Source organism: Pyrgilauda ruficollis, unplaced genomic scaffold (genome assembly GCF_017590135.1).
Source record: "Pyrgilauda ruficollis isolate IOZ18807 unplaced genomic scaffold, ASM1759013v1 scaffold4, whole genome shotgun sequence".
Lineage (NCBI taxonomy): Eukaryota > Metazoa > Chordata > Aves > Passeriformes > Passeridae > Pyrgilauda > Pyrgilauda ruficollis.
The window spans coordinates 225,610-249,492 of record NW_024525489.1 but is presented as its reverse complement, the minus strand read 5'-3'; the positions used below and the strand labels follow the sequence as shown (position 1 = coordinate 249,492).

The 23,883-nt window shown below is 47.3% G+C and overlaps 2 protein-coding genes across 2 annotated transcripts; both read left to right on the top strand.

The window, feature by feature from the left end:
• The first annotated feature begins 582 nt into the window (after window positions 1-582).
• On the top strand, window positions 583-3,933 carry LOC121358666 (acrosin-like). The gene is made up of 6 exons (XM_041477063.1): window positions 583-779; window positions 1,128-1,370; window positions 2,046-2,288; window positions 2,595-2,860; window positions 3,126-3,271; window positions 3,748-3,933. The coding sequence occupies exons 1-6, from the start codon at window positions 583-585 to the stop codon at window positions 3,931-3,933; spliced, it is 1,281 nt and encodes a 426-aa protein (XP_041332997.1).
• Window positions 3,934-9,537: 5,604 nt separating this feature from the next.
• LOC121358665 (acrosin-like) lies at window positions 9,538-11,870 on the top strand. The gene is made up of 4 exons (XM_041477062.1): window positions 9,538-9,716; window positions 10,015-10,280; window positions 10,551-10,696; window positions 11,172-11,870. Exons 1-4 carry the CDS (start codon window positions 9,538-9,540, stop codon window positions 11,868-11,870), a joined length of 1,290 nt encoding a protein of 429 aa, XP_041332996.1.
• Window positions 11,871-23,883: the final 12,013 nt, after the last annotated feature.

Here is a 23,883-nt window from a genome sequence, read left to right as displayed (position 1 = left end):
CACAAGAAAAGGGACTTAAAGAAACCAGCAGAGAGCCTTCTTTACAAGGGCAGGTACTGACTGGAAAAGGGGCAATGCCTTTACAATGACAGAGGGTAGCTTTAGATGGGACATTGGGAAGGAGTTTTTGATGGTGAGGATACTGAGGAACTGGTCCAGGTTGCCCCAAGAAGCGGTGGTAGCCCCACACCTCGAAGTGTTCAAGGACATCTTCTGAGCCAGTCTCTGAACAACCAGGTCTACTGCAAGCTATCCCTCCATGACCAAAGCAAGGGGGTTTGAGCTAAATGATCACCAAGGTCCCAGGCAACCCAAACCATTTTGTGGCTCACCAGTTCCATGTTGCCCCTGCCCCAGTAGGCCCTGTGCCACAGAACTCCACAGGGCCCAGAACATGGAACTCAACCTTCCGTGACATCAGCCCTGGGGCACCACAGGCAGAGCGGCTGCTGCAGGCACTGCGGCTGTGGCTGTGCTGCTGCACGGAGCCCTCAGTGCTTGCAGCTGACACGTGCCTCTGGCAGCCATGAATTGCTTTGGCCTCCTCATCCTGCTGACTGTGGCTGGAATGGCACACGGGACATGGGACAACTGTGGGTAAGTGGCCCCAGACCCAGGGAGGAGCTAAGGCAACACTTTCGGCCTTCCCTGGAGGGGACCTGCCTGTCCCCCATGGCTGGGCCACAGCTTCCCATCCACCACAGGAAGCCTCAGCTCCTTGCCAGCAACCAGGTGCTGGCACGGACAGATGCACACCCCGTGGGCTTCCCTGGCCTGCTGTGCGTGCAAGCCCTTGTGGGGAGTGCAGAGGGCTGAGCTTCAGCCTGAGCCACAGCAGGCCATGAAGCAGCACGGAAATTACTTTCTGCTTGCAGAGCACAGCAGCACTTGTGGCCTTCCCTGGAGGGGACCTGCCTGTCCCTCATGGCCAGGCCAGAGCTTCCCACCCACCACAGGAAGCCTCAGCTCCTTGCCAGCAACCAGGTGCTGGCACGGACAGATGCACACCCCGTGGGCTTCCCTGGCCTGCTGTGCGTGCAAGCCCTTGTGGGGAGTGCAGAGGGCTGAGCTTCAGCCTGAGCCACAGCAGGCCATGAAGCAGCACGGAAATTACTTTCTGCTTGCAGAGGGACCTGCGGACTTCGAGCTCCACAATCTGTCTACAGCCCCATGACTTATTCCTACGGCAACGCGGCTTATGACTACGGCACGACACGCATCGTGGGTGGTATAGGTGCTGCGGAAGCAGAATGGCCCTGGCTTGTCAGCATCCAGCACCCCTGGGTACCAGGCCTGGGACATTGGTGTGGAGGGTCACTCATCACGGCAGATTGGGTCCTCACAGCAGCCCACTGCTTCGACAAGTTTGAGTAAGGAGGAGCAGGGAATGGGGACATCCCCACAATCCCAGCAGGTGCCCTGTCAGCAGCACCACCTGCTACTCCCATCCCCTTTCCTCTCAGGCAGCGGTCCCAGGCAACCCAAACCATTTTGTGGCTCACCAGTTCCATGTTGCCCCTGCCCCAGTAGGCCCTGTGCCACAGAACTCCACAGGGCCCAGAACATGGAACTCAACCTTCCGTGACATCAGCCCTGGGGCACCACAGGCAGAGCGGCTGCTGCAGGCACTGCGGCTGTGGCTGTGCTGCTGCACGGAGCCCTCAGTGCTTGCAGCTGACATATGCCTCTGGCAGCCATGAATTGCTTTGGCCTCCTCATCCTGCTGACTGTGGCTGGAATGGCACACGGGACATGGGACAACTGTGGGTAAGTGGCCCCAGACCCAGGGAGGAGCTAAGGCAACACTTTTGGCCTTCCCTGGAGGGGACCTGCCTGTCCCTCATGGCCAGGCCAGAGCTTCCCACCCACCACAGGAAGCCTCAGCTCCTTGCCAGCAACCAGGTGCTGGCACGGACAGATGCACACCCCGTGGGCTTCCCTGGCCTGCTGTGCGTGCAAGCCCTTGTGGGGAGTGCAGAGGGCTGAGCTTCAGCCTGAGCCACAGCAGGCCATGAAGCAGCACGGAAATTACTTTCTGCTTGCAGAGGGACCTGCGGACTTCGAGCTCCACAATCTGTCTACAGCCCCATGACTTATTCCTACGGCAACGCGGCTTATGACTATGGCATGACACGCGTTGTGGGTGGCACAGGTGCTGCAGAAGCAGCCTGGCCCTGGATCGTCAGCATCCAGCACCCCTGGGTACGAGGCCTGGGACATATGTGTGGAGGGTCCCTCATCAATGCAGAGTGGGTCCTCACAGCGGCCCACTGCTTTGATGATATCAGGTAAGGAGAGCAGGGAATGGGGACATCTCCACAACACTGCAGTGGAGTTAGCACCCACTACTATTTCCATCCCCTTTCCTCTCAGGCAGCCAGGCTGCCACACTGCTCAGGAGAAGCCTGGGCTTGTGCCAAGGCTACCTAGCAACCTCCAGCTTGACATTCCCCCAGCCTAAGGCATGTGAGGACACTCACACCTGCCAGAGCACTGCTCCCTCTCTGCCTTTCCAAGCCAAGGTCTGGCAGTTGCTGGGCTCCAGCGGCACATGGCTCTGCTCCCTCTCAGTCTTTTCTCCATCTCCTTTCCAGTAACATGAGCATGGTCTACCTAGTGGTTGGAGCCACTCAGTTCACTCAGCCGGGCCCTGGGGCTGCAGTGCGCAGTGTCAAGCAGGTGCTGATACACCAGTACTACAATCCTGCTGACATGAGCTACGACATTGCCCTGATACAATTGGACCATCCTGTCCTGTGCAGCTCCTACGTCCAGCTGGCCTGTGTGGCTGACCCCACCCTAAGAGTCTCAGAGCTGCAAAACTGCTGGATTGCTGGCTGGGGTGCCACTACTGCAAGATGTGAGTTCCAAGAGCAACTTCTGGGCTAGCTCAGCACACTGGGGAGAGGGTTTGGGTTTCCCCACAGCAGAGGCCAAAGCCAGGCTGCAGGATGTACACCTCTGCAGAGACAGGCCTCGCCTGCTCCCCAGAGGCTGGCAGCAGGGTCACAGCACCACAGTGCCTCTGCAGAGGCAAAGCCATGCCCTAGGGAAAGGGATCCCTGCCGACAGATGAGGAAACTGATATCAAGCTGCTGGGGGCTTATTCCTTTCTCTGCCCACAGCTCAAGATTCAACTGATCGCTTGCAGGAGGCCAAGGTCCAGCTCATTGATGTCCAGCTCTGCAACAGCAGTGACTGGTATGCAGGAAAAGTCCACACCCACAACTTGTGTGCTGGTTACCCGCACGGCCGCATCGACACCTGCCAGGTAGGAGCGTGCCACAAGCCACTCAGCCCCCAGCAGCACTGGCAGCAAGGCAGCACTGCCCCAACACAGCCCAGGGCCTGCTTTGCCCGGCCACTCAGTCACCCTCCCAGCCCCAGCTCCCCCCCGACTGCTCTGGGGGCTTCCCACACACTCCCCATCCACACCTGCCTGCCCAGGACTCCCCTTGTGCCCAAAGCCCAGAAAGCCCAGCTAGCTAGCTTGGCAGCATAGAGGTCCAGGTGCCAAACGCCCATCCTCTGCACATCCAGGAGTCCTGTGCAGGGACACCACAGAGAGCCCTACCCTATAGAGGACCCCATGCCATTCACAGCCAAGCTTCTGGAGGCTCCAGCCCCTGAGCAGAGCTTTCCTCTGCCCAGAATACAGCTCTGTTAGGGGCTGTGAGAGAGAAGGAGACAGCCCCAGTGCTGGCAGGTGCCACCAACACCATCTTAATCCTCTGTGCTCTGCTGCAGGGTGACAGCGGTGGTCCTCTCATGTGCCAAGACAACAATGCTGACTACTGGTGGGTCGTCGGACTAACCAGCTGGGGAAAAGGCTGTGCCAGAGCAATGAGGCCTGGAATCTACACCTCCACTCAGCACTTCTATGACTGGATCGATTACAACATGCGTGTAAACGCAGTTAAAAGTGCTCCTTGAGCAGCAGGACAGGCAGGATCCAGGGCAGGCTGCAGTGCACCACAACCATTTCCTGCTGGGGCAATGCCTGCTGATCCAAAGGCAGCCTCAGGGTCAAAACCCTGCTCTGTCCTGACCACACTCCTCTCCTCTGTGCACACACACATAATGGAGCTGATTTAGTTGTTGAAATAAAGTTACCTTTGTTCACAGAGAACCATCTTTTCAGTGTAATTCCACCTCCTGGGCAAGTCATGAAGTGCCATGCTCAGCACCTGCAGAATGAGCCTGGGGGCACAAAGGAACAGAGTGGTTCCAAAGAGCTGCAAAGTGCTCTGAGCCACCATGGCCTGGAGGAAGCCGCTACATCAAGCCTCAGAAGAGAACAGGATAAAAGCAGACACCTTGGGGGTGGTGCTCAAATGCACATGGGCTGTTAATTTAGAGCCTGGTGTGAGCCTGGGCAAAGGGAACAGTTCTGGGAAACTCCCAAGCATGACAAGGGAAATGTCACCTTATTGCAAAGGTTTTGTACCTTCTTGGTGATTTCTTATGGGTTGCTCCTCACAGCACTGACTCCTCCTCCTCAGCACAGCCAACAAACTCTATCCAACCTTCTGGGCCGGCCAACCTGCTCTTTTACAATACCCCTCCTAACTGGATCCAGCTGTGGCCTGTTAAGGGCAGGCCTGTTCTTAATTCTTGATAATTAGCACAGCTTTAACTCCTTAGGGGTGAGATTACCACTATCTCTATACTCGTACATTCTATCTATCCACAGGGAAACTCCTGGCTCCTGACTGGAGTGCCAGTGCCCTAAGGCAGAGCCAGATTTCATGGGTAGCAAAGGGGGATTGGTGTGCCATGTGGTCACACTTCACAGATACTCAAAGGAACAGCTGGGGTCATTCTGGGGAGAGGAACCTGGCAGGAACTGTGGGAACATACACCAGGAATGCCACAGAGGGCCAAGGTGAGTGGGCCAACACCACCTGCAACACCAGGGCTGTTCACAGGCAGGGTCAACCTGTGAACCAGGTGGAAATGATGCCTGGACTTGACTCCATATTTGGAAGGAGATGAGGGCAGAGAAAAGGAGGAGCTGAGGAAGATGAGAGGGCTGTAATAGCCTGGCCAGTGGAGAGAAGGAGCAATCAAACAGCCAGCTACACAAACTGCAGCTTGGTGTGCTCATTTGCCTGAGGTTTTCAATCCCATTTTCCAATCACCACAGGATTGGAAAGAACCTTCTTATCTCAACTCTCTAATTAACAAATAATCTACAAACTGTACAAATTTGCACCAAAATTTTTGCCCTTTTCAATACAATTTTGATACTGTTGGGTGGGGAGGGGAGGAATGGTAGAGGATCCTGGAATGCCATGGGGTAGACTTGTTAAAGGCAGTTTTCACCTGTCTTTTGCAGGTGAAGACAAGTGAACATTGACTTTCTTCATCTAATGGAATGTTTTAAAATGCCTTGGACTGGGTCTCACTCCACCTGCTTCTGGATATTCTTTGTGGTTTCAAGTGATACCTTAAAGAACCTAGAAACAAAACAATACACTTTCCACATAATGTTAGTATAGGAGGTAATATAAAGGCTGATCTTTATTGGAGGCCTCCAGTGGCAGATATGGCAAATGACCATAGAATTTCTCCCCTACATGTGGTGAATAGAGTTTTATAAGCTTAGTAAATTAGCTTATTTGACAAAAATCACCAACTAGGACCACATGGTGAAGTAATTCCTCCCTCGATTCAACAGTCTCTGAATCCTCCCCCAAACAGATGGAAACTAAACTTTGTTTATGAAAATGTATCTCAAAGAGTTGTTTCCAGCCTTGGTTCCCATGAAGAACCAATATAGGTTTAGGGGCCTTATACTCTCCAGGGCTTGGAGCTCTGAATTATATTTTCTCTTTCTGCTTAGAGAAAAGTTAGGGAAAAGTACTGGAAAAACTAGCCAGAGATATAACAACAGGCTACAGAGTTACAACAAAGGCTACAGAGTTACAAATATAGGTGTAAAGAATACGGAGAATATATAAAAGAAAAAAGGTAAAAATCAATCTGGCATCACCAGGGTGTTATAAATGAAAAATGAAAAAAATAGCCAATTTTAATAGAAATAAAATAAAAATTTATTTCGCAACCGTAATACAGTCTCGACAGCCACCAACCAAATCGGACAGCGTACCAATCCCAGAAGGTGATGCGGGTGAACTTGAGAAATGGCCTCGCTAGCACCAAATCCACCCCGTCCACCCTGGCTGATTCGAGGCAGCAGTTCTTATACAGTTTATTTTGGCCGCGGCAGAATGTCTTTGTTTCTTTCTGAGTTTTTCATATTCAAGTTGGTTTCTTTCTCTGGCTCGGGCTGCACAAAGCCTCCGTCCGGGAATAAAATAATACGCTTCCCCAGTTTCCGGAACCTGGCATTCAAATGGAAGGGTTGATGGCCCTGGTCATCTCAGATAGGCATCTTGTCTGGGCCATCATCACCTCGGCATCACTGGGCATAGGTGTTTGTGAATGCCCATCTCCATTGCAGCTGGAGTTTCCTTCGAATGCAAATGTGGTGGTGCCTCCCTGTCCATCTGCCGTGGTTTCGCCATCATTCTGGGGGAGATTTTCCCCCCCCCCCCCGCCTTGTACACCGGTGGTTTATTTTATACATATATATTTTGATACACTTTTTATTCCCATGAATTACTACCCATACCTATAACAAGGGCAATGGTGTCCTGTCTCACAGCAGGTGGCACTCCTCCCTTTGTGTTAATCAAGAAGGGCTGTGCTGAGAGCAACCACCCCACGTCTGTACTGATCCCTGCCACCCTGGCATAACCTTCTTCAAATATTTCTTGAAGTAAATTTCAGGGGCTGCCAGGTCACTAAAGACACTGAGTGAAAGAGTGTCACTCAGGGTTGGGGATGGCCGTTAACCTGTCCCGTGAGCAGACCAGCTTAGTGTCACCCAATCATCCTGGAATAACCTTATTGCACTCTCTTGGCAAAATTCTGCTGCCCAAACAACTTCTCCCAGTTCTGCACAACCTCAGCCACGGACATCTCCTCACCTAAACCAGGGATATTTCCCATCACATCAAACACCTCGAGGACCCCTTTCTGAAGGAGTCCCTCATGAAGGGACTTCCACCCCCTTCTGCGTGTGCCCAGGAACCCTAGCACCCATTGTGTGGCATGAGGGACACAAGGCTCTCCCCTGTGCATCTCTCCAAAAGCCTTTGAACAGACACTTGAGTGTCCTAGCAGAGAGTCAGGGCCCCCCACCTCACACCTTACAGGGGCCTCCACAACTCCTCTGTGGCCGTCTTACGCTGATCATGCTGTGCATGCCTTCTCCACCCTCTACCAGTGATTTCACCAAATCTGCACCAAATGCCACAACAATAGAGAGGCTCAAATTCACCCTTATAATTTACACAGAATCTGCACACAGAATTGTAACACTCCCCATTTGGCTCCTTCCTGCTCTAAAGATCCCAGGTGAACTCACCAGTACCTGCTCTGAAGGACAGAGGCTCCAGCAGTACTGCCCTTGGGTCCCATCTGGGCTGCCAAAGTGCTGAGGAAAGTCCCCTGTGTGACCATTTTGGAAATACAGGTGGCTCCAGTGAGCCGATGGTTGCCCTGTTTGATTCCCTACCCACACCACTCTCACCCAGTCAGAGCAGGTTTCCATATCCATCCAGCCTCAGGATTCTCCCAGCAGACTCACAGATGTCACATTCCATAAAGAGCCCCCGGCTCCTGCTGCAGCTCTCAGTGTTCATTCAAATCCCTGGCCAGTGCCACAGCTCCTTGTGCTCTCTGTTATGCAAAGCATGGGCAGTTCACAGCCTCTGGTCCCAGGTTCCTGCCAGCCAGAGCTCAATCTGCAGCTGGCACTACAGCTGCACACCCAGCTCCCTGCCCCAAATGGATTCCTCAGCTGCTGCCTGCCCCTGGGGACTGCAGAGCCTCATCCTGCAAGAAGAGGGGCCTAAAGAAAGCAGCAGAGAACCTTCTTACAAGGGCAGGTCCTGATAGGACAAGGGGCAATGGCTTTACAGTGACAGAGAATAGCTTCAGCTGAGATCATATGAAGGAATTCTTGACTGTGAGGCTGCTGAGATACTGGCATTCCAGAGCAGCTGTGGATGCCTGTTTTTCATGTAGGCAGGGTCAGCGCAGAAGACACAGACACCAACTGCAGGAATAACTGTAATTTACTATAATTTAAAATTGCAAATGGATAAGTAAACAGGACATCAAATCATTAGCAAATATTTACAAAAGGACAAGATAGGCAATGCATCTAATCATAATTATAAAAGACTGCCTACATTGTGGAAGAAAGACACATCACAGGTTACCCTAATCCTTGACCATCATCCAGGCTTGCCCATCAGCTGGGGGGAAGTCACATAGTGAAGCACAGGGGAACCACTGACAGCACCTGGGAAATCCTGCAGGTGCCTTCCCCTACAAGCAGTGAGGTTTCTGACTGGGCTGTGAGAGGTCCCCGTTTTTATAATGTGGCATAAGCAAGATACCAAAATTTCTACTGCAGTAACATCTGGCTTCATTTTCCTACTGGTATGCTCCCAAGGCCTGGGAGGGCTCCAGGAGAAAACAACAGATTTTTCTGTGATCCCACATCCCAAAAACAAGGGCAGATGTGGTCTTGTCCAGTTCCTAAGTATGGAAAGGTAAATCCATATTTCTCCAGTGAGTGGATATAGATAACATTTGTTTTAAAGGTTCATCTACTGGCCAATTTTGGCTAAAGGCCTCTTGTTCAGGCCTTAGTCAGGGCCTGTTGATCAGGACTTAGTACTTCAATGCCCCATCCCTCAAAGCGTTCAAGGACAGCTTCTGAGCCAAGATGTATACACTGTGGACAAGTGGGTCTACTGCAAGCCATCCCGCCATGCCCAAGGCAAGGGGGTCAGAGCTAGATGATCACCAAGGTCCCAGCCAACCCAAACCATTCTATGGTTTCTCAATTAGATGTTGCCCCCGCCCAGTGGGCCCTGTGCCACAGAACTCTGCAGTACCCAGAACATGGAACCCACCCCTCTGTGACATCAGACCCGAGGCCAAGGGCACCATGGGCACAACGGCTGCTGCGGGCACTGCGGCTGTGGCTGTGCTGTTGTCCGGAGCCCTCAGTGCTTGCAGCTGACACGTGCCTCTGGCAGCCATGAATTGGTTCAGCTTCCTCGTCCTGCTGACCGTGGTCGGGCTGGCACATGGGACATGGGACAACTGTGGGTAAGTGGCCCCAGACCCTGGGGGGAGCCACGGCAGCACTTGCGGCCTTCCCTGGAGGGGACCTGCCTGTCCCCCATGGCCAGGCCCCAGCTTCCCACCCACCACAGGAAGCCTCAGCTCCTTGCCAGCAACCAGGTGCTGGCACGGACAGACGCACACCCCGTGGGCTTCCCTGGCCTGCTGTGTGTGCAAGCCCTTGTGGGGAGGGCAGAGGGCTGAGCTTCAGCCTGAGCCACAGCAGGCCATGAAGCAGCACGGAAATTACTTTCTGTTTGCAGAGGGACCTGCGGACTCCGAGCCGTGGTGTCTGACTACGGCCTCATGACGTACTACTACGGTGACATGGCTTATGACTCTGGCATGACACGCATCGTGGGTGGCGCCGGTGCCCTGCCAGGGGCCTGGCCCTGGATCGTCAGCATCCAGCACCCCTGGGTACCAGACCCAGGGCATTGGTGTGGAGGGTCACTCATCAGCACACAGTGGGTCCTCACAGCAGCCCACTGCTTCGACAAGTTTGAGTAAGGAGGAGCAGGGAATGGGGACATCCCCACAATCCCAGCAGGTGCCCTGTCAGCAGCATCACCTGCTACTCCCATCCCCTTTCCTCTCAGGCAGCCAGGCTGCCACCTTACTTAGGAGAAGCCTGGGCTTGTACCAAGGTTTCCTAGCAGCTTCCAGCTTGACATTCCCTCAGCCTAAGTTGTATGAGGGCACTCATACCTGCCAGAGCACTGCTCCCTCTCTGCCTTTCCAAGCCAAGGTCTGGCAACTGCTGGGCTCCTGTGGCACATGGCTCTCTCTCCATCTCCTTTCCAGTAACATCAGCCTGCTGTACGTGGTGATTGGGGCCACCCAGTTGACTCAGCCAGGCCATGGGGCACAAATGCGCAGTGTCAAGCAGGTGCTGATACACCAGTACTACAATCCTGCTGACATGAGCTACGACATCGCCCTGCTGGAGTTGGACCATCCTGTCCAGTGCAGCCCCTACATCCAGCTGGCCTGTGTGGCTGACCCCACCCTAAGAGTCTCAGAGCTGCAAAACTGCTGGATTGCTGGCTGGGGTGCCACTGCTGCAAGATGTGAGTTCCAAGAGCAACTTCTGGGCTAGCTCAGCACACTGGGGAGAGGGTTTGGGTTTCCCCACAGCAGAGGCCAAAGCCAGGCTGCAGGATGTACACCCCTGCAGATATGGGCCAGGCCTGCTCCCCAGAGGCTGGCAGCAGGGTCACAGCACCACAGTGCCTCTGCAGAGGCAAAGCCATGCCCTACAGAAGAGAATACCCTTCCCAAGTAAGGAGAGGAGAATGGGCAATGTGGTGCTCAGGGTTTATTCCTTTCTCTGCCCACAGCTCAAGATTCAACTGATCGCTTGCAGGAGGCCAAGGTCCAGCTCATTGATGTCCAGCTCTGCAACAGCAGTGACTGGTATGCAGGAAAAGTCCACACCCACAACTTGTGTGCTGGTTACCCGCAGGGCCTCATCGACACCTGCCAGGTAGGACTGTGTCACAAGCCACTAGCCCCAGCAGCACTGGCAGCCAGGGCAGCACTGCCCCAACACAGCCCAGGGCCTGCTTTGCCCGGCCACTCAGTCACCCTCCCAGCCCCAGCTCCCCCCCGACTGCTCTGGGGGCTTCCCACAGACTCCCCACCCACACCTGCCTGCCCAGGACTCCCCTTGTGCCCAAAGCCCAGAAAGCCCAGCTAGCTAGCTTGGCAGCATAGAGGTCCAGGTGCCAAACGCCCATCCTCTGCACATCCAGGAGTCCTGTGAAGGGACACCACAGAGAGCCCTACCCTATAGAGGACCCCATGCCATTCACAGCCAAGCTTCTGGAGGCTCCAGCCCCTGAGCAGAGCTTTCCTCTGCCCAGAATACAGCTCTGTTAGGGGCTGTGAGAGAGAAGGAGACAGCCCCAGTGCTGGCAGGTGCCACCAACACCATCTTAATCCTCTGTGCTCTGCTGCAGGGTGACAGCGGTGGCCCTCTCATGTGCCAGGACAACAATGCTGACTACTGGTGGATTGTTGGAGTGACCAGCTGGGGAAAAGGCTGCGCCAGAGCAAGGCAGCCTGGAGTCTACACCTCCACTCAGCACTTCTATGACTGGATCCTGGTCCATACAGGCACAAACACACTTGGAAGGGGTTCTCCAACATCACAAACCTGGAGTCATTTTGTGACGGCTCACCTACCAACTCGTCCCCTTCCCACTCTTAAGCCATGGCCAACACGACCCCTTCCCACTCATAAGCCATGGCCAACACGACCCCCCACTCCTAACCCATGGCCAACACCCCTTCCCACTCATAAGCCATGGCCAACACCACCTCCCACTTCTAAGCCATGGCCAACACCACCTCCCACTTCTAAGCCATGGCCAACACCACCTCCCACTTCTAAGCCATGGCCAACACCCCCTCCCACTTCTAAGCCATGGCCAACACCCCCTCCCACTCCTAAGCCATGGCCAACACAACCCCCTATTTATAATCCATTGCCGACACCAATCCCTTCTCAAAAGCCTTGGCCAACAGCACCCCCCACTCCAAAGCCAACACCATTGGGTGAGGTTAGCTCCTGCCCATTTCCACTCAACAAGCTGGTAGACTTCTTTACTAAGGTGAAGAAGCTCCTTCATGAAGTCCTTGGACAAACCACAGCTTGAGCAGCAGAACAGGCAGGATCCACAGCACACTGCAGTGCACCACAACCATTTCCTGCTGGGCAATTCCTGCTGATCCAAAGGCAGCCTCAGTGTCAAAAACCTGCTCTGTTCTGCCCACACTCCTTTCCTGTGTGCAGGCAAACACTGGAGTTGACTAAGCTGTTGAAATAAAATCACCTATGCTCAAAGTGAACCAGCTTTTCAATGCAATTCCAAGTCCTGGGTAAGACCTATGAGATACAAATGAACTGAGTGGCTCCAAAGAGCTGCAAAGTGCATGGTCAGAGAGGAGAGTGCTCTGAGCCACCATGGGCTGGAGGAACCTGCTACATCAAGCCTAGGAAGAAGATAGGAACATATTTTTGTTAAGGCTCCAGTATTTGTTGAAAACTCCCAGGAGACATTACTGCCTCACTGTACTCAAGATAAATTCCACCCATAATAACCATTTGTGAGAAGTGTTGCTTTTTTACAGCACTGACACTTCTCCCTTTTGTCATTTCCCACTCTCCTCAGTGGCAAAATAGGCATTCTGCTTTGCAGTACAGATGCCAATGCTATTACTTGTATTTTTTCATTTATCTGGTCTAATTTTCACATCTCACCAGCGTCTGAAATGTGCTTTATTCTCTTAAAATCCTAATAGAAGAGGAAAAATTGGGGGAGGGAGTTGAAAATCCCACACAGAGAGCACACCTTGAGCTGTGATGTTCATAAGAACAAGTAAACCTAAATTTCCATATCTTGTGGTCATTCAGGGCTGAGGGAAGCTGAAGGCTCTCGTCTCTATCCAAGCTGGTTGCAGCCAGCCCTTATATCTACTCTAAATCTATGGTTTCCATTTAAAACCATTCCTCCTGGCCCTATAGCTACAGAACCTACTAAGTTTAAACCAAGTAAACCTATACTGTCACACTCTTAATCAATAGCCTGCTGAAAGCACTTGCATTCAGTGAAAGTCATCCTTTGCATTATGCCTGGCACCAAAACACAAACCCACCAGAGGAAAAGGAAAAAAAAATTATTATGCCATGTATTATTCATGCCATGGCACAAATTCCACCTGTCCTCCATCTCAATAAGTACCACAATCCAAAACACTTTCCTGCCCCCATGCATTTAAAGCCCATGCCTGGTCCCCACACTGCTGCATCCCCCAATAAACACTTCCAACCTCCCCATCCAAATTACTGACAGCTCACACAAGTGTAATTCAATGTATGTTAATTTTCCAATTAATTCAGTATTCTTCTCTCCAACATTCTAACCCCACCTGACATGAAAAGCAGGCACCCATTTGTACACTGAGATGGCAGAACAGCTGAATGCTTAATTACCTAAGTAGCTCAATTCACTGATGATTATTAAATCCTAGAAAGGTTTCCAAAGTGAAAGGTTTCAGAAGTTAACTGTAGGGAGTTTCCCACCACACAAGCTAAATGTGAGACCATGAGCTTTATTTTAAAATTAGTGGGAAAACTTGCTAATGTTTTATTTTCTTCAAGGGAAATAGATGGTTTCAATAGACTCTAAAAATGTTTTGTTAAAAAATCTTATTAGTCATGCCTTACTCAGCTAACAGCCCAAATTGAGTCTGTTCCCTGCAGCTCTTCCAGCTACCCACTTGGCTGCTCTGTCAAACTGCCCTGTCTTGAGCCTGATATTTTCAAATCTGTTTCTTCCAATACTCCAGTCGTGAGTGCAATGAAACCTTCGAAGACTGGATTGTCACCTGTGCTCAGAAATGCATTGCAGCTTTTCATCCTCAGCCCTGTAAAGCAACACTCTTGCTCAATGAAAATATTTACCAGGACCTCATACATACAAAAAATGTGGAACTAAGCTGATTTTTGTACTTGGAATCAAAACTTCACCAGTGCTTCAAAAATCTCCACATAAGCTCCACTTTATGGCAACCTTGAGAGCATTTGATGAGTACATTGTTGACATTTTAGAAAGCAGGGCAGAGTTTTGTGGTTGCCAATTACAAGGTTACATTGCACCCCTAGTTTTCCAGGGTATAACCTATAATTAAAAAATAAATAAAACAGTATCCCAACAAAAACTTTCAACCACGGGGAAACGCTGTGGTGATGTATTTTGAGGTGGTCTGTGGGTTCTTTGGGTCATTGGAGTCAACTGCCAGCCTAACAGTACATTTGAGGCATATAACAGCACTCCCCTGAAATCCATGGTCTGTCAGATCTGATTTTTTACATCCACATAATTGCATAAATTGCTTTCACTTTCTATTCACTATATACAACTCAAAACAATCAAAGAACAGAGTTTGGGCATCATTAGCCCATATAACCTATTTCTTAGCACAAACATGTAATTACATTAATTAATATATTAACGCTGATTACTTAGGACTTATATACACAAGGGTAATGAATTCTGTAATGATTTGGGTTGGAAGGAACTTTCAAGATCATCTTCTTCCAACCCCTGACATGGGCAGGGGCACATTCACTAGAATAGGTTGTTCAGAGCCCCATCCAACCTAGCCTTGAACACTTCCAGGGATGAGGCATCTATTCTCATCCACATCCATTCTCTTGGAAAGCTGTTCCAGTGCCTCATCACTCACACAGTAAAGAATTTTTTCCTAATATCTAATCTAAAACTATTCTATTCTAGTTTGTAGCCATTCCTCCTTTTCCTCTCACTACATTCCCTTGTAAATGATCTCTCTATCCTTATTGTAGGCTCCCTTCAGGTACTGAGAGGCCTCTGAAGTTTGCAAAAATAGTTTGTATAGAAGTAAATTTTATAAGTCTTCAGATACGCAAGCAATGCACTGTAAACTTCACTGGTTTTCATTTTACCTGTTCAAGACAGGACATTAGGCTTTAATTTCCCTGAATTTGAGTCCCAAACACAAAACCAACTTGTGCCAATGGATTCTGTAAGAACTTGATCCAGTTCCTTCTAGTAAAAAGTCGCTACTAAACTTGCACCTTTATTATCAGAACAACAATATGCAGCAACACAATAAAGTCTCCCCACATGACAGAGGAACCTTTACGAAACCAACAACATGTTCTACCTGCAAGCCATGTTCTGCCTGAAAGAATCACTGCAAGATGTCCCTGGCCAGAGATGGAGGGAAGAGGTCACCTGTTATCCTGCCAGACTATGAGACACTGCTGCCTGAACTCACAGTTTTGCTCTCTGTGACATGGAATGTCCTCTACAGGATTTCTATGAGAAGCTGAATTCAGCATAATGTCTGCAAAAATTATTCCCGTCAAGTACAGTTAAAACAGTCATGAGAATCCCTTTGTTTCCATTGCACCTTGGAAAAGCCTACAGTCTAGGAGAGGAAAAAAATCACAACTCTCAAAAAAGCATCCTTTCTACAAAGATGAGTGGAGAACTCCAACAGCATCACTCACTGGAACTGCACTCTTACCAGCGTGTTGAAGTCAGAACTTGATGGAATACTTTTGTAGTTCTTTGCAAAACAAGTATTTTTCCACAAACACTTTAATGCAATAGCAGTTTAAATAAGTGATCCAAACATTTATGCTGTGATTAATACCCACAAAGAGTTGATTCCGTACATTTCAGTGACTCCATAGTCACAACCATGCCAAACTCCTTTAGCTCAGACATGATTTTAACCCAAACTAACAGTAACCTTGCATATGACATCAAGGGGAAGTTACAGTTCTTGTCAGAGCTTCAAGCACCTCTATTCTGAAGCATTTAATATTCAATGCATAAGAGTGGAATTCTTCATGCTACCCACGAGGGTAGAACTGTTCCACTCTTACTTAAAACACACTGACCTCTCTCTTTGAAGTTGCTTTATAATTTCAGGAAACTCAAGGCTCTGTAATGATATCAAGTCACCACACAGCCTCAGGCTGGTGACAAGGTACAAGGTACTCTCTTTATTTTCTGCCCTCCTCTCTCTTACTTTTTTTATTTGTATACCCCCCAAATACACATTAATTTTCATTGACAACTTATATTTTGTGAATATAAAAGAAAGAGCATTTCTATGCTAGCCCCCAAAAGAGACAGACACCCTCCAGTGAGAGAGCACAAGAACATATCTGGAGAACAGAAGCATTTTTGGATTATACTTGAAGACTTCAATATAGTTCCAATAATGGATCTCTTCTACCAAACCTTCATGGAACAGCAGCATGGACAAGCATAATTCATGTGTGGCACAACTTATCAGCATACACCTTCTGTGTAGCCACACACAGGGGAATGAAATTGCCACTGGGTGCTTGACAAGTGCACAAACACCTTCTCACATCTCAAATCTGAAAGCAGAGATGTTTGAAAATTAAAACATATTAAATTCTTACTTGAAAAGAGTTGTTAGAGATGTGGCTCAGACAAGAGCGGCTCAAGAGGTCTGCCCTTGGCCACGCAAGAACTTGCACCAGGTCAGGAAAAGGGTGGGTTTTGTGGCTCACCTGGTGAAGCAGGCTCCACTGTTTGCTTAGGACACCCTAGCAAGTGGGAGGCACAGAGCAGCTGTGGGATGGAGGACCCGGAAAGGGAAGTACTCGAGTTAGACATAGGAGATGTTGAAGGGAAAAAGGGGAAGTGGATGTTGAAGATGTCGAAGGGGAAATCCAAAAGGAACCAGATTTTGGTATCATAACTCCTGTCTACAGCCACATCTTCTTCCAGGGAGCCAAGCAAGGGTCAGCAACAGGAGCTGTGATCCAGCAGTGTCATTAGGGTCACCTGGATGTTTATCCAAAAACTGTCAGATTTATCCTTACATAAGGGACACTTGGTGCAACACAGGGTTACACTGTTGATCCTTCAGGAAAGCATGGAGTGATACAACACCAGGTCATACAGGGAGGAGCTGCTGCTGCCACAAAGGCTTTTCACAGTAACAGCAACAAGAAAATGTTCACTACAAATTATTCTTCAAGGCAGCTACAGTTAGCAGACACCTGCAGCGTCCATCAGGCATTGTCCAGGAATGTCACACATTCCATTCTCAGGCAGAACACACCTCTGTGTCAGGGGGGCCAGCAAGCTCCATGTTTTATGCCCTGCACTTAAGAGACGCTGTGAGTAATGACAGTAACGAGAGGCACACGATGGACCAGAAGAAGAAGGTAGTACGTGTCAGAGCACAAATCCTGGCTTTTTTTTTCCTGGTAGAAAATTCTTTGAATCTCTTGGAAATATTTTGAAATCTCTCAAAAAATTAAAAAGTTCTTTCCATAAAAAAGATTTAATGCTTTCGTCTTAAGGAAGAAATCACTAGGTTTTTTTCCCCCGATCATTCAGAAAGTACTTTATAAATAGTTTATTCTTTTTCTCTCCCAAGGAGATGATAATACATAAAAAACCAACCTCGTTATTTCAGTGAAAAAAATCTAAATAAAACTGTTTTCAAGTGCAGAAATCATTGAATGAGCATTCTGGCGATGCTTACCACATCTCATAACAACTACCTTATAATCTTATTTCAGTAGTAATTTTAGGTTAGGAAAATACAGCTGTCTCTTTCATTGTTTGGGGTTTCTCCCCCCCCCACAACATTGGGCAACTTTTTCACTTGTTCCCTCCTTAGCCTTCCCGCACTGCCAAGCAGCACCACCAGTTAATTTTCCAAGTCCCCACTAGAGGGATCATTTCCACAGGGCTCAGAGGCACGGAAGGCAAACCTCTTCATCAGCATCCACATCCCTGTCAGTCAAACCACCACACTGGAGCCCCCGTGTGCCTTTGTGCTGTTGAGGGTAGTTATGGTTTGTAAATAGCTCAGTTACCTAATGCGTATTTATTGCCTGGTTTATGAGAGGAAGCTATTCGACTGAGTACTTCAAGGTATTTTATGTCTGCAATTAAAATTAACCTCCGAATAAAAGACTGGTACAAGCTGGCATTGGAACACAGTTAAATGAGGTGGGATAAAAATAGGTATCTACAGTCCACTGAAATAAATGGAAGGTTTGAGTGAAAACTCACTGAACAGGCAGTAGCTCTTCATCTTGTAAAATTTGCTGTCTCTTTCAAGAAGTATAAAATGCAAAAATTAGTCTCAGAGTCCAACAATGGGATAAAGCTTTTTCTGTCTGGAGATTAAAGTCGCCTTAAGGATCTTGTCCACCTCTGGGTGCAGGCAGCACTGTGCCCTTGGAGTTCACAGCCCTGCTTGTACAAACCTCAGTGGCAGCCACACACATGAAATCTCGGCAAGTCTCCTCTTGTTGCAGGGGTTTATTAAATTGTTCACCTAATAAATCCATGGTGATTTCAGCTTTCACTTGGGAGAAAAGATATTTCTAATGCTCCTGGTGGGGCACAAAACCAACCAAAAAAGCCGAAGTAATCACATCATTGAATTATAGAATCATTCAGCTTGGAAAAGACCTTTAAGATCATCGAGTTCTGCTGTAAACCTAACGCAGCCAGGTCCACCACTAAATCTTATCCCTAAGAGTCACATCTACATATCCTGGAGGTTAAGGGTTCCTTTCCCCTTTACTGTGACTATCCAGCCTTGCAGTGGTCACAACATACCCCAGGTACCTCAAGGTGCTAGCAAAGCATGTATAGTCTCAAAAAAACAACTGTAAAAAATGACATCAATGAAAGCGATGCAAGAACAAAAAGAAATTGAAGGCAGATAAAAAATCAATTCAAGAATAGGTTTTCTCTGCAAAGTGTGAAATACCAGGCACTCTAAAACATCTACTAGCAACTTTGCTATTGTTACTGATTTTTCAGGAGCTGTGCTCAGAACCTTTGGTGAAAAGCAACTCTAAAATGAGGCAAAAAGACCAGTTGTAAGAACTGGTATTGACTCTGGAGCAAATGATTTCTTGTTTGTCCATACAGGGAGAGGTTGATCCCATTCAGGGCAATGAGAAATGACACAAACAGGAGACAGGAATGGGTCAAATGGACACTGACAGTGCCCCAGAGGTGATCTCTGGCCTAAGCAGAAAAAATGAGCCTGTGGACACAGCCCAGAGGCTGGTGCCTTCAATCAAGGTGAGCACTGAATGGGCCTTGTTTGCAAAAAAACTGTTCAGTCAAGCGCATACAACCATTTATAGCATCCAGAGATTAAGGGAGTTCAGGGTATATAATCCATCTTTACATACACAGAGCAAATTCTTAAAGGGCTCTTAACCACCTCATAAGTGAACTCAAGTCATGAGGTGAACCCAACGGCCAGCAGGAAAGGCTGTTAGCATAGCAGCAAACTCAATGCCCCCAGATTGCTCCAATAACTGGCACAAATGAGCTCCAGGATCTACGTCATGGGTCCAAATGGAACTGCTGTGTAGGCAGAGGGTTTATCATGATGTCTTGCTGTTCGGTAGAAAAGTGTCTCGTTCTTCCTCTGCTTAATTGGTATTTTTCAGCAATTTTTTTTTTTTTTTTTTTTTTTTTAAGAAAGTCTCTGCAGCATTGACTTCCAGTTGCAAATCCCTACACCACATCTCCTGGCTACAGCAAAGTCATTTTCCATGCTTTCATAGCATTTATCTCCTCAAGTAAGGAATGCTTTCTGCAAGGGAAATCACTTCTACTTCAGATTGGCCCTGGTACTGTGCTTGATAAATTTAACAGAATGGTCCTGCAGTGGCCAAAAGAAAAGCCTCCAGGGAAGACTCAGAAGCACTGGTTTGTCCTGCAATCAGAAGATGTATGTATCTTGTGTCCAGGACATTCCACTCCTTGCAGGGAAAAGAGGTCATATTTTATGACTGGCCAGTGACACTTAATAACCTATAAAGAAAATCAGAATATCCATTGCAGAGGAGAAAGTGCAATGGAAAATTCTTGTGTATTACAGTTATGAGAGTTATTGGGTTCAAACTGTTAATTATCCTGTGTAAACTTCCCTAGTTTCCATGTCACTTCCTTTTATTAAAAATGCCTCAAATGTTATAATGTGGACACTGTGTCACAGGCATTGCTACCTTTGTGCCTGCTTGCAACAATGATAACTAATCTGCTGTTTTCTAAAGCAGAAAATAGGACTAGGACTGTCATGCATATTAGGGAAGAAATGGCTAAAAATTAATTTCAACACACTGCAAGAAAATATATTTGAAGTACCCATAATTAAATGAACTGGGTGGGAGGAGGCTTGGGTGGGGGGGGTTGTCTGGGTTATTTTCTAACTTATAATTGTGTTTGGCCTTCGGAACAGCCAGGTTTTCTCCCAGCTCAGAGGTAGGCAGCCCAAAAGCAAAGGAATGTTCAGGAAAAAATTTCAAAAATTTTTGAGGGAAGGGTTTCAGATGAAAGAAAATGATATATCCTTTAGCTAATATTTCTTATACCTCTTCCTTAAATAATTCCCAGACTTTGAAATACTTTTTTTCTCCTCTATCCTGCTTTCTAATACAACTTTACTTTAGAGAGAGACAGGCACTGATCTCTTCTCTGTGGTGACCAGTGACAGGACCTGAAGGAATGAGGTTTGTCAGAGGAGGTTTAGGTAGGATATCAAAAGAAGGTTCTTTACTCAGAGGGTGTTTGGGCACCAGAACAGGCTCCCCGGGAAAGTGGTTACAGCACCAAGCCTGACAGAACTCAAGAACTGTTTGGATATTAACAGGGGCTTTTTTTGTCCAGGGCCAGAATTTGGGAGATACATGTGGGTCCCTTCCTGCCCAAGATGTTCTGTGGTTCTATGCCTTGGAATATTTTATCTAACTTTCTCTGGAAGCTTGTTTTTCCAGTCTTCCCTGTACATTGATCTTAACTCCATCATCACTATATCCCATTAATCTGCTGATAATTAGTGATCATTAAAATGCAGAAATCAAACATAAAATAACCTTCCTAGGACTCTTTACATCTCCCAGATTTTAATCACATCATGCAGAAATGTGTCTTGAAAATGCTTTAACTTCACACTCACAAGAGTTTAGTGGTAAATGGGCAGATATCTGAAAAAACCCTTTTCCCTTTAGCAAAGAGGAAATGTGCTCTCTCGTGCAATCCTCCTTGAGACAGAGATCTAATTTAAGAAAGACCACATTGACTGATCAGTTTATTATGATTTTCAGACCTGAAATTTGTTGTGTTCATCTCAGGTACTTGCAGCACTAGTTTTCTTCTAATAAGTACTATTTTAACACCACCTGTTTTTAGCATTGCCCACTAATAACCAGAATGTTTTATAAAATACATTATTAAGTAATCTTGTAGGCTTGTGCTTGCTAGGTACTGTTTAAAATGCTGCAAATGAACACCCTAAAGGATATTTTTTCTGCAGCAGAAATTTCACTAAATGGATTTAAAACTCATATTTTGGAGGAAAGGGAAGTGAAGATCAGTACTGTTCAGAGATCTTCCCTGACATACTTCTTTAAGCCTTGCTTCATACTTCACCTGAAGGATGGCCCTCATTGGTTTGTTCTTTATAATTTCCTTGTCTGAGGAATACTATGACACAATGTATCAGTCAGCCTAAGACAAACAGCACCAGTCTCCTCCCTTATGCTTTCATCTGCTTTTATCTAAAAACATCTTGAAATATTTGGGTTTATTATTTTGTGATTGCTTTTACTGAGCACACATAGATGCTGTTTTGGGAGGGGGTTTTAGCACACATTAACCTGAACAAATTGAACAAATGCATTCCCTGCAATATTGACTTAAAGGATGAGTCAGGAGTCCAGCAAGAAGTCACTCCCACATCCAAAAAACCCATAAAGCTACCTCCCAGTCCCTGAGAAAACAATGTGTGACTCCCTATAGGGACTTAAATGAACTTGGATCGTCAACAAGCTGAATTCAACCACTGTTAGCAGAGACCTGTGTAGCTGAAGTACTGCAGATGGCAATGTGACACAAGTGACAGTTTAGCCTGCAGCACCTTGAAAAAGGAGATGAAAACGAAGAGTAAGTTGGAAATACTCTGAGGCCATGCCCACCCTGGCAGAGGGACAGCAGCTAGCACAGTTCCAGGTACCTTACAACCTGCTCCACACTGCAGCTCCTCCTGGCAGCACTGGAGGAACAGTAGTGGTACCAACAGCACAGCATTGCCAGTCTCACTCTGTGTGCAGTTTGTGTAGAAGAGTAGAGAACCAAGGAGTGGCAATGAGGAGAGAAAATGCTGGTTTTAAACAAGTGCAGGATGCTTTTGTTTGCAAAACATTGGTAGTTTAAAAACTGGATTTCCTGAAGCAAATCTCATAGAGTGACTTTCTATCTTTCTTTCTTTTGTAAAGCAGCTTTCTTCCAGCTTGGGAAGGCATGAATCAGTGGCAAAATGGAGCTTCACTGGCAGCATGATTCATCTCACCTTTGACCACCACTTTCTGTCTCTTCTATGAATCATTATTACAAATTATTACTGACTCAAGAACAAACCCTTTGTTGATACCAAAATTCCCCGTGTCATCAAAAGCTTTAACTTTGACCATGATCCAGTGCCTAGTAAGCTCACTATGATTTTAAATCTATTGCACTTCAGACTTGTTACTGAGAATTCAAGATACCATGGCACAGACCCTACCTTGATTTATTCCAGCATGAACCAGGATAAATTCCCTTTGCAACATCAATATGAAGCCACGGCAAGTGAAAGATTTAAGTCAGTACAATATTTATCAGGCTTGCATCTCTGTCTTATGTCAAGGCATAAAGAGCAACACTTAGAGCCAGGGTCTTACATAATGGCTCTGGAGATTATGCTGATCTTCAAGCATAAAGATGAAGTCTGACTTCCTACCATTTCTTATGAATTCCCATATGATTTCTCTGTTTTACTGACATCTCACCTCCCTCTGAGGGATTTTGGGCATAGGTGGGGGATGGGGACAAGAGACAGTAGTCACTCTCCATTCTTCAGAAATAAAACCAAAGTCTAAGCAGGCCACTTTTAATGTCTCTCAAGCAAGAACTGAAGTGGACCCTACTTATTTGCATCAGGCCCAGACAGATGCATGTGCAGCCAAAGGCTTCACAATGATAACAGCCATTTGCTCATTTGGATTTTTCCTGTTGAACAAAATCTCAAGTGTGATTCAGTTCACATTAAGTTACCTCATTCCATTCTGAGATGCAAGTGTCAGACTGCAACTGTAGGGGAGGGCAGCTCATCAGGGTCATGCTTTTTAAGGATCACACAAGACATACCAGGGAACTACCATGTAAATATACGGTTCTCTCACTACTGAGCACCTTCTGATCCCTGGGCGATGTAATAGAAGAGGTGCATGCTTTCAAAGCTGGCTAAGTAGCTAATTACTTGCTCACTAAGAAACCCACATAGTTTAAAATAAATACTTAAGTTGTTCTGTGTACAGCTTACAGAAAGGATATTTCTGGCTGCACAGTGTGATAAGTGGATAAGAAACAAAGGATGTACTTCAGGCACATAATAAAATTCCTGATAGTACAGACCTCTGTTCCCATGCAACTCCAGTTCAGCACAATTTTCATAAAAGTAAAGGTCATTACTTTTCATGTAGGACTTCATGAAATATTTCTTGGAAAGCATTAATTGAATTATATTGCCAGCCTAAGACCTACAAAAGGATATTGGCCCTTGACTGCCACAAGTCTGTGACCAAGGACCAAATAATTTCCTTTCTGAATCCACAGGAGAAGCAAAAAGCTTGAAATAGGCACCAGGACTGAGAGCCAGTCTGAACATTCCTTTCAGAGCTGTAGACTCATTAACTTCTTAGCCTCTTTATTAAACCTAAGTTATTTATCCTGATATACTAACTCATAACTGGACTCAGCATCACAAAATCTGAAATCAAGACAAAGCAATCAAGAAACAACAGTAACACATGCTCCTGACACCCATTTCATCATAGCTAGCTTGGCTAATCACATCAAACACCACTAAAAAGCAAAACTCACATCAAAAATTCTCAAATCAGCCAGAAGTTGGAGAATTTGGTCTACATTATAAACTCTTCAGGCTCAGAACCACCAACCCATTTCATGTTACTAGCACATCTGGCAAAAGAGGGATGTGACCTTTATTCTCAGGTGCTCTTCTAATAAAGGAACAATTAGTAATATATAG

Excerpts from the sequence above, each read along its gene's own strand:
- LOC121358666 (XM_041477063.1), top strand. The coding sequence starts at position 583 with ATGGGACAACTGTGGGTAAGTGGCCCCAGACCCAGGGAGGAGCTAAGG. Across the intron at positions 780-1,127 it reads GTGGGCTTCCCTGGCCTGCT|AGGGACCTGCGGACTTCGAG; the intron begins GTGCGTGCAAGC and ends TTCTGCTTGCAG. Across the intron at positions 3,272-3,747 it reads GCCGCATCGACACCTGCCAG|GGTGACAGCGGTGGTCCTCT; the intron begins GTAGGAGCGTGC and ends GCTCTGCTGCAG.
- LOC121358665 (XM_041477062.1), top strand. The coding sequence starts at position 9,538 with ATGGCTTATGACTCTGGCATGACACGCATCGTGGGTGGCGCCGGTGCC. Across the intron at positions 10,281-10,550 it reads GGGTGCCACTGCTGCAAGAT|CTCAAGATTCAACTGATCGC; the intron begins GTGAGTTCCAAG and ends CTCTGCCCACAG. Across the intron at positions 10,697-11,171 it reads GCCTCATCGACACCTGCCAG|GGTGACAGCGGTGGCCCTCT; the intron begins GTAGGACTGTGT and ends GCTCTGCTGCAG.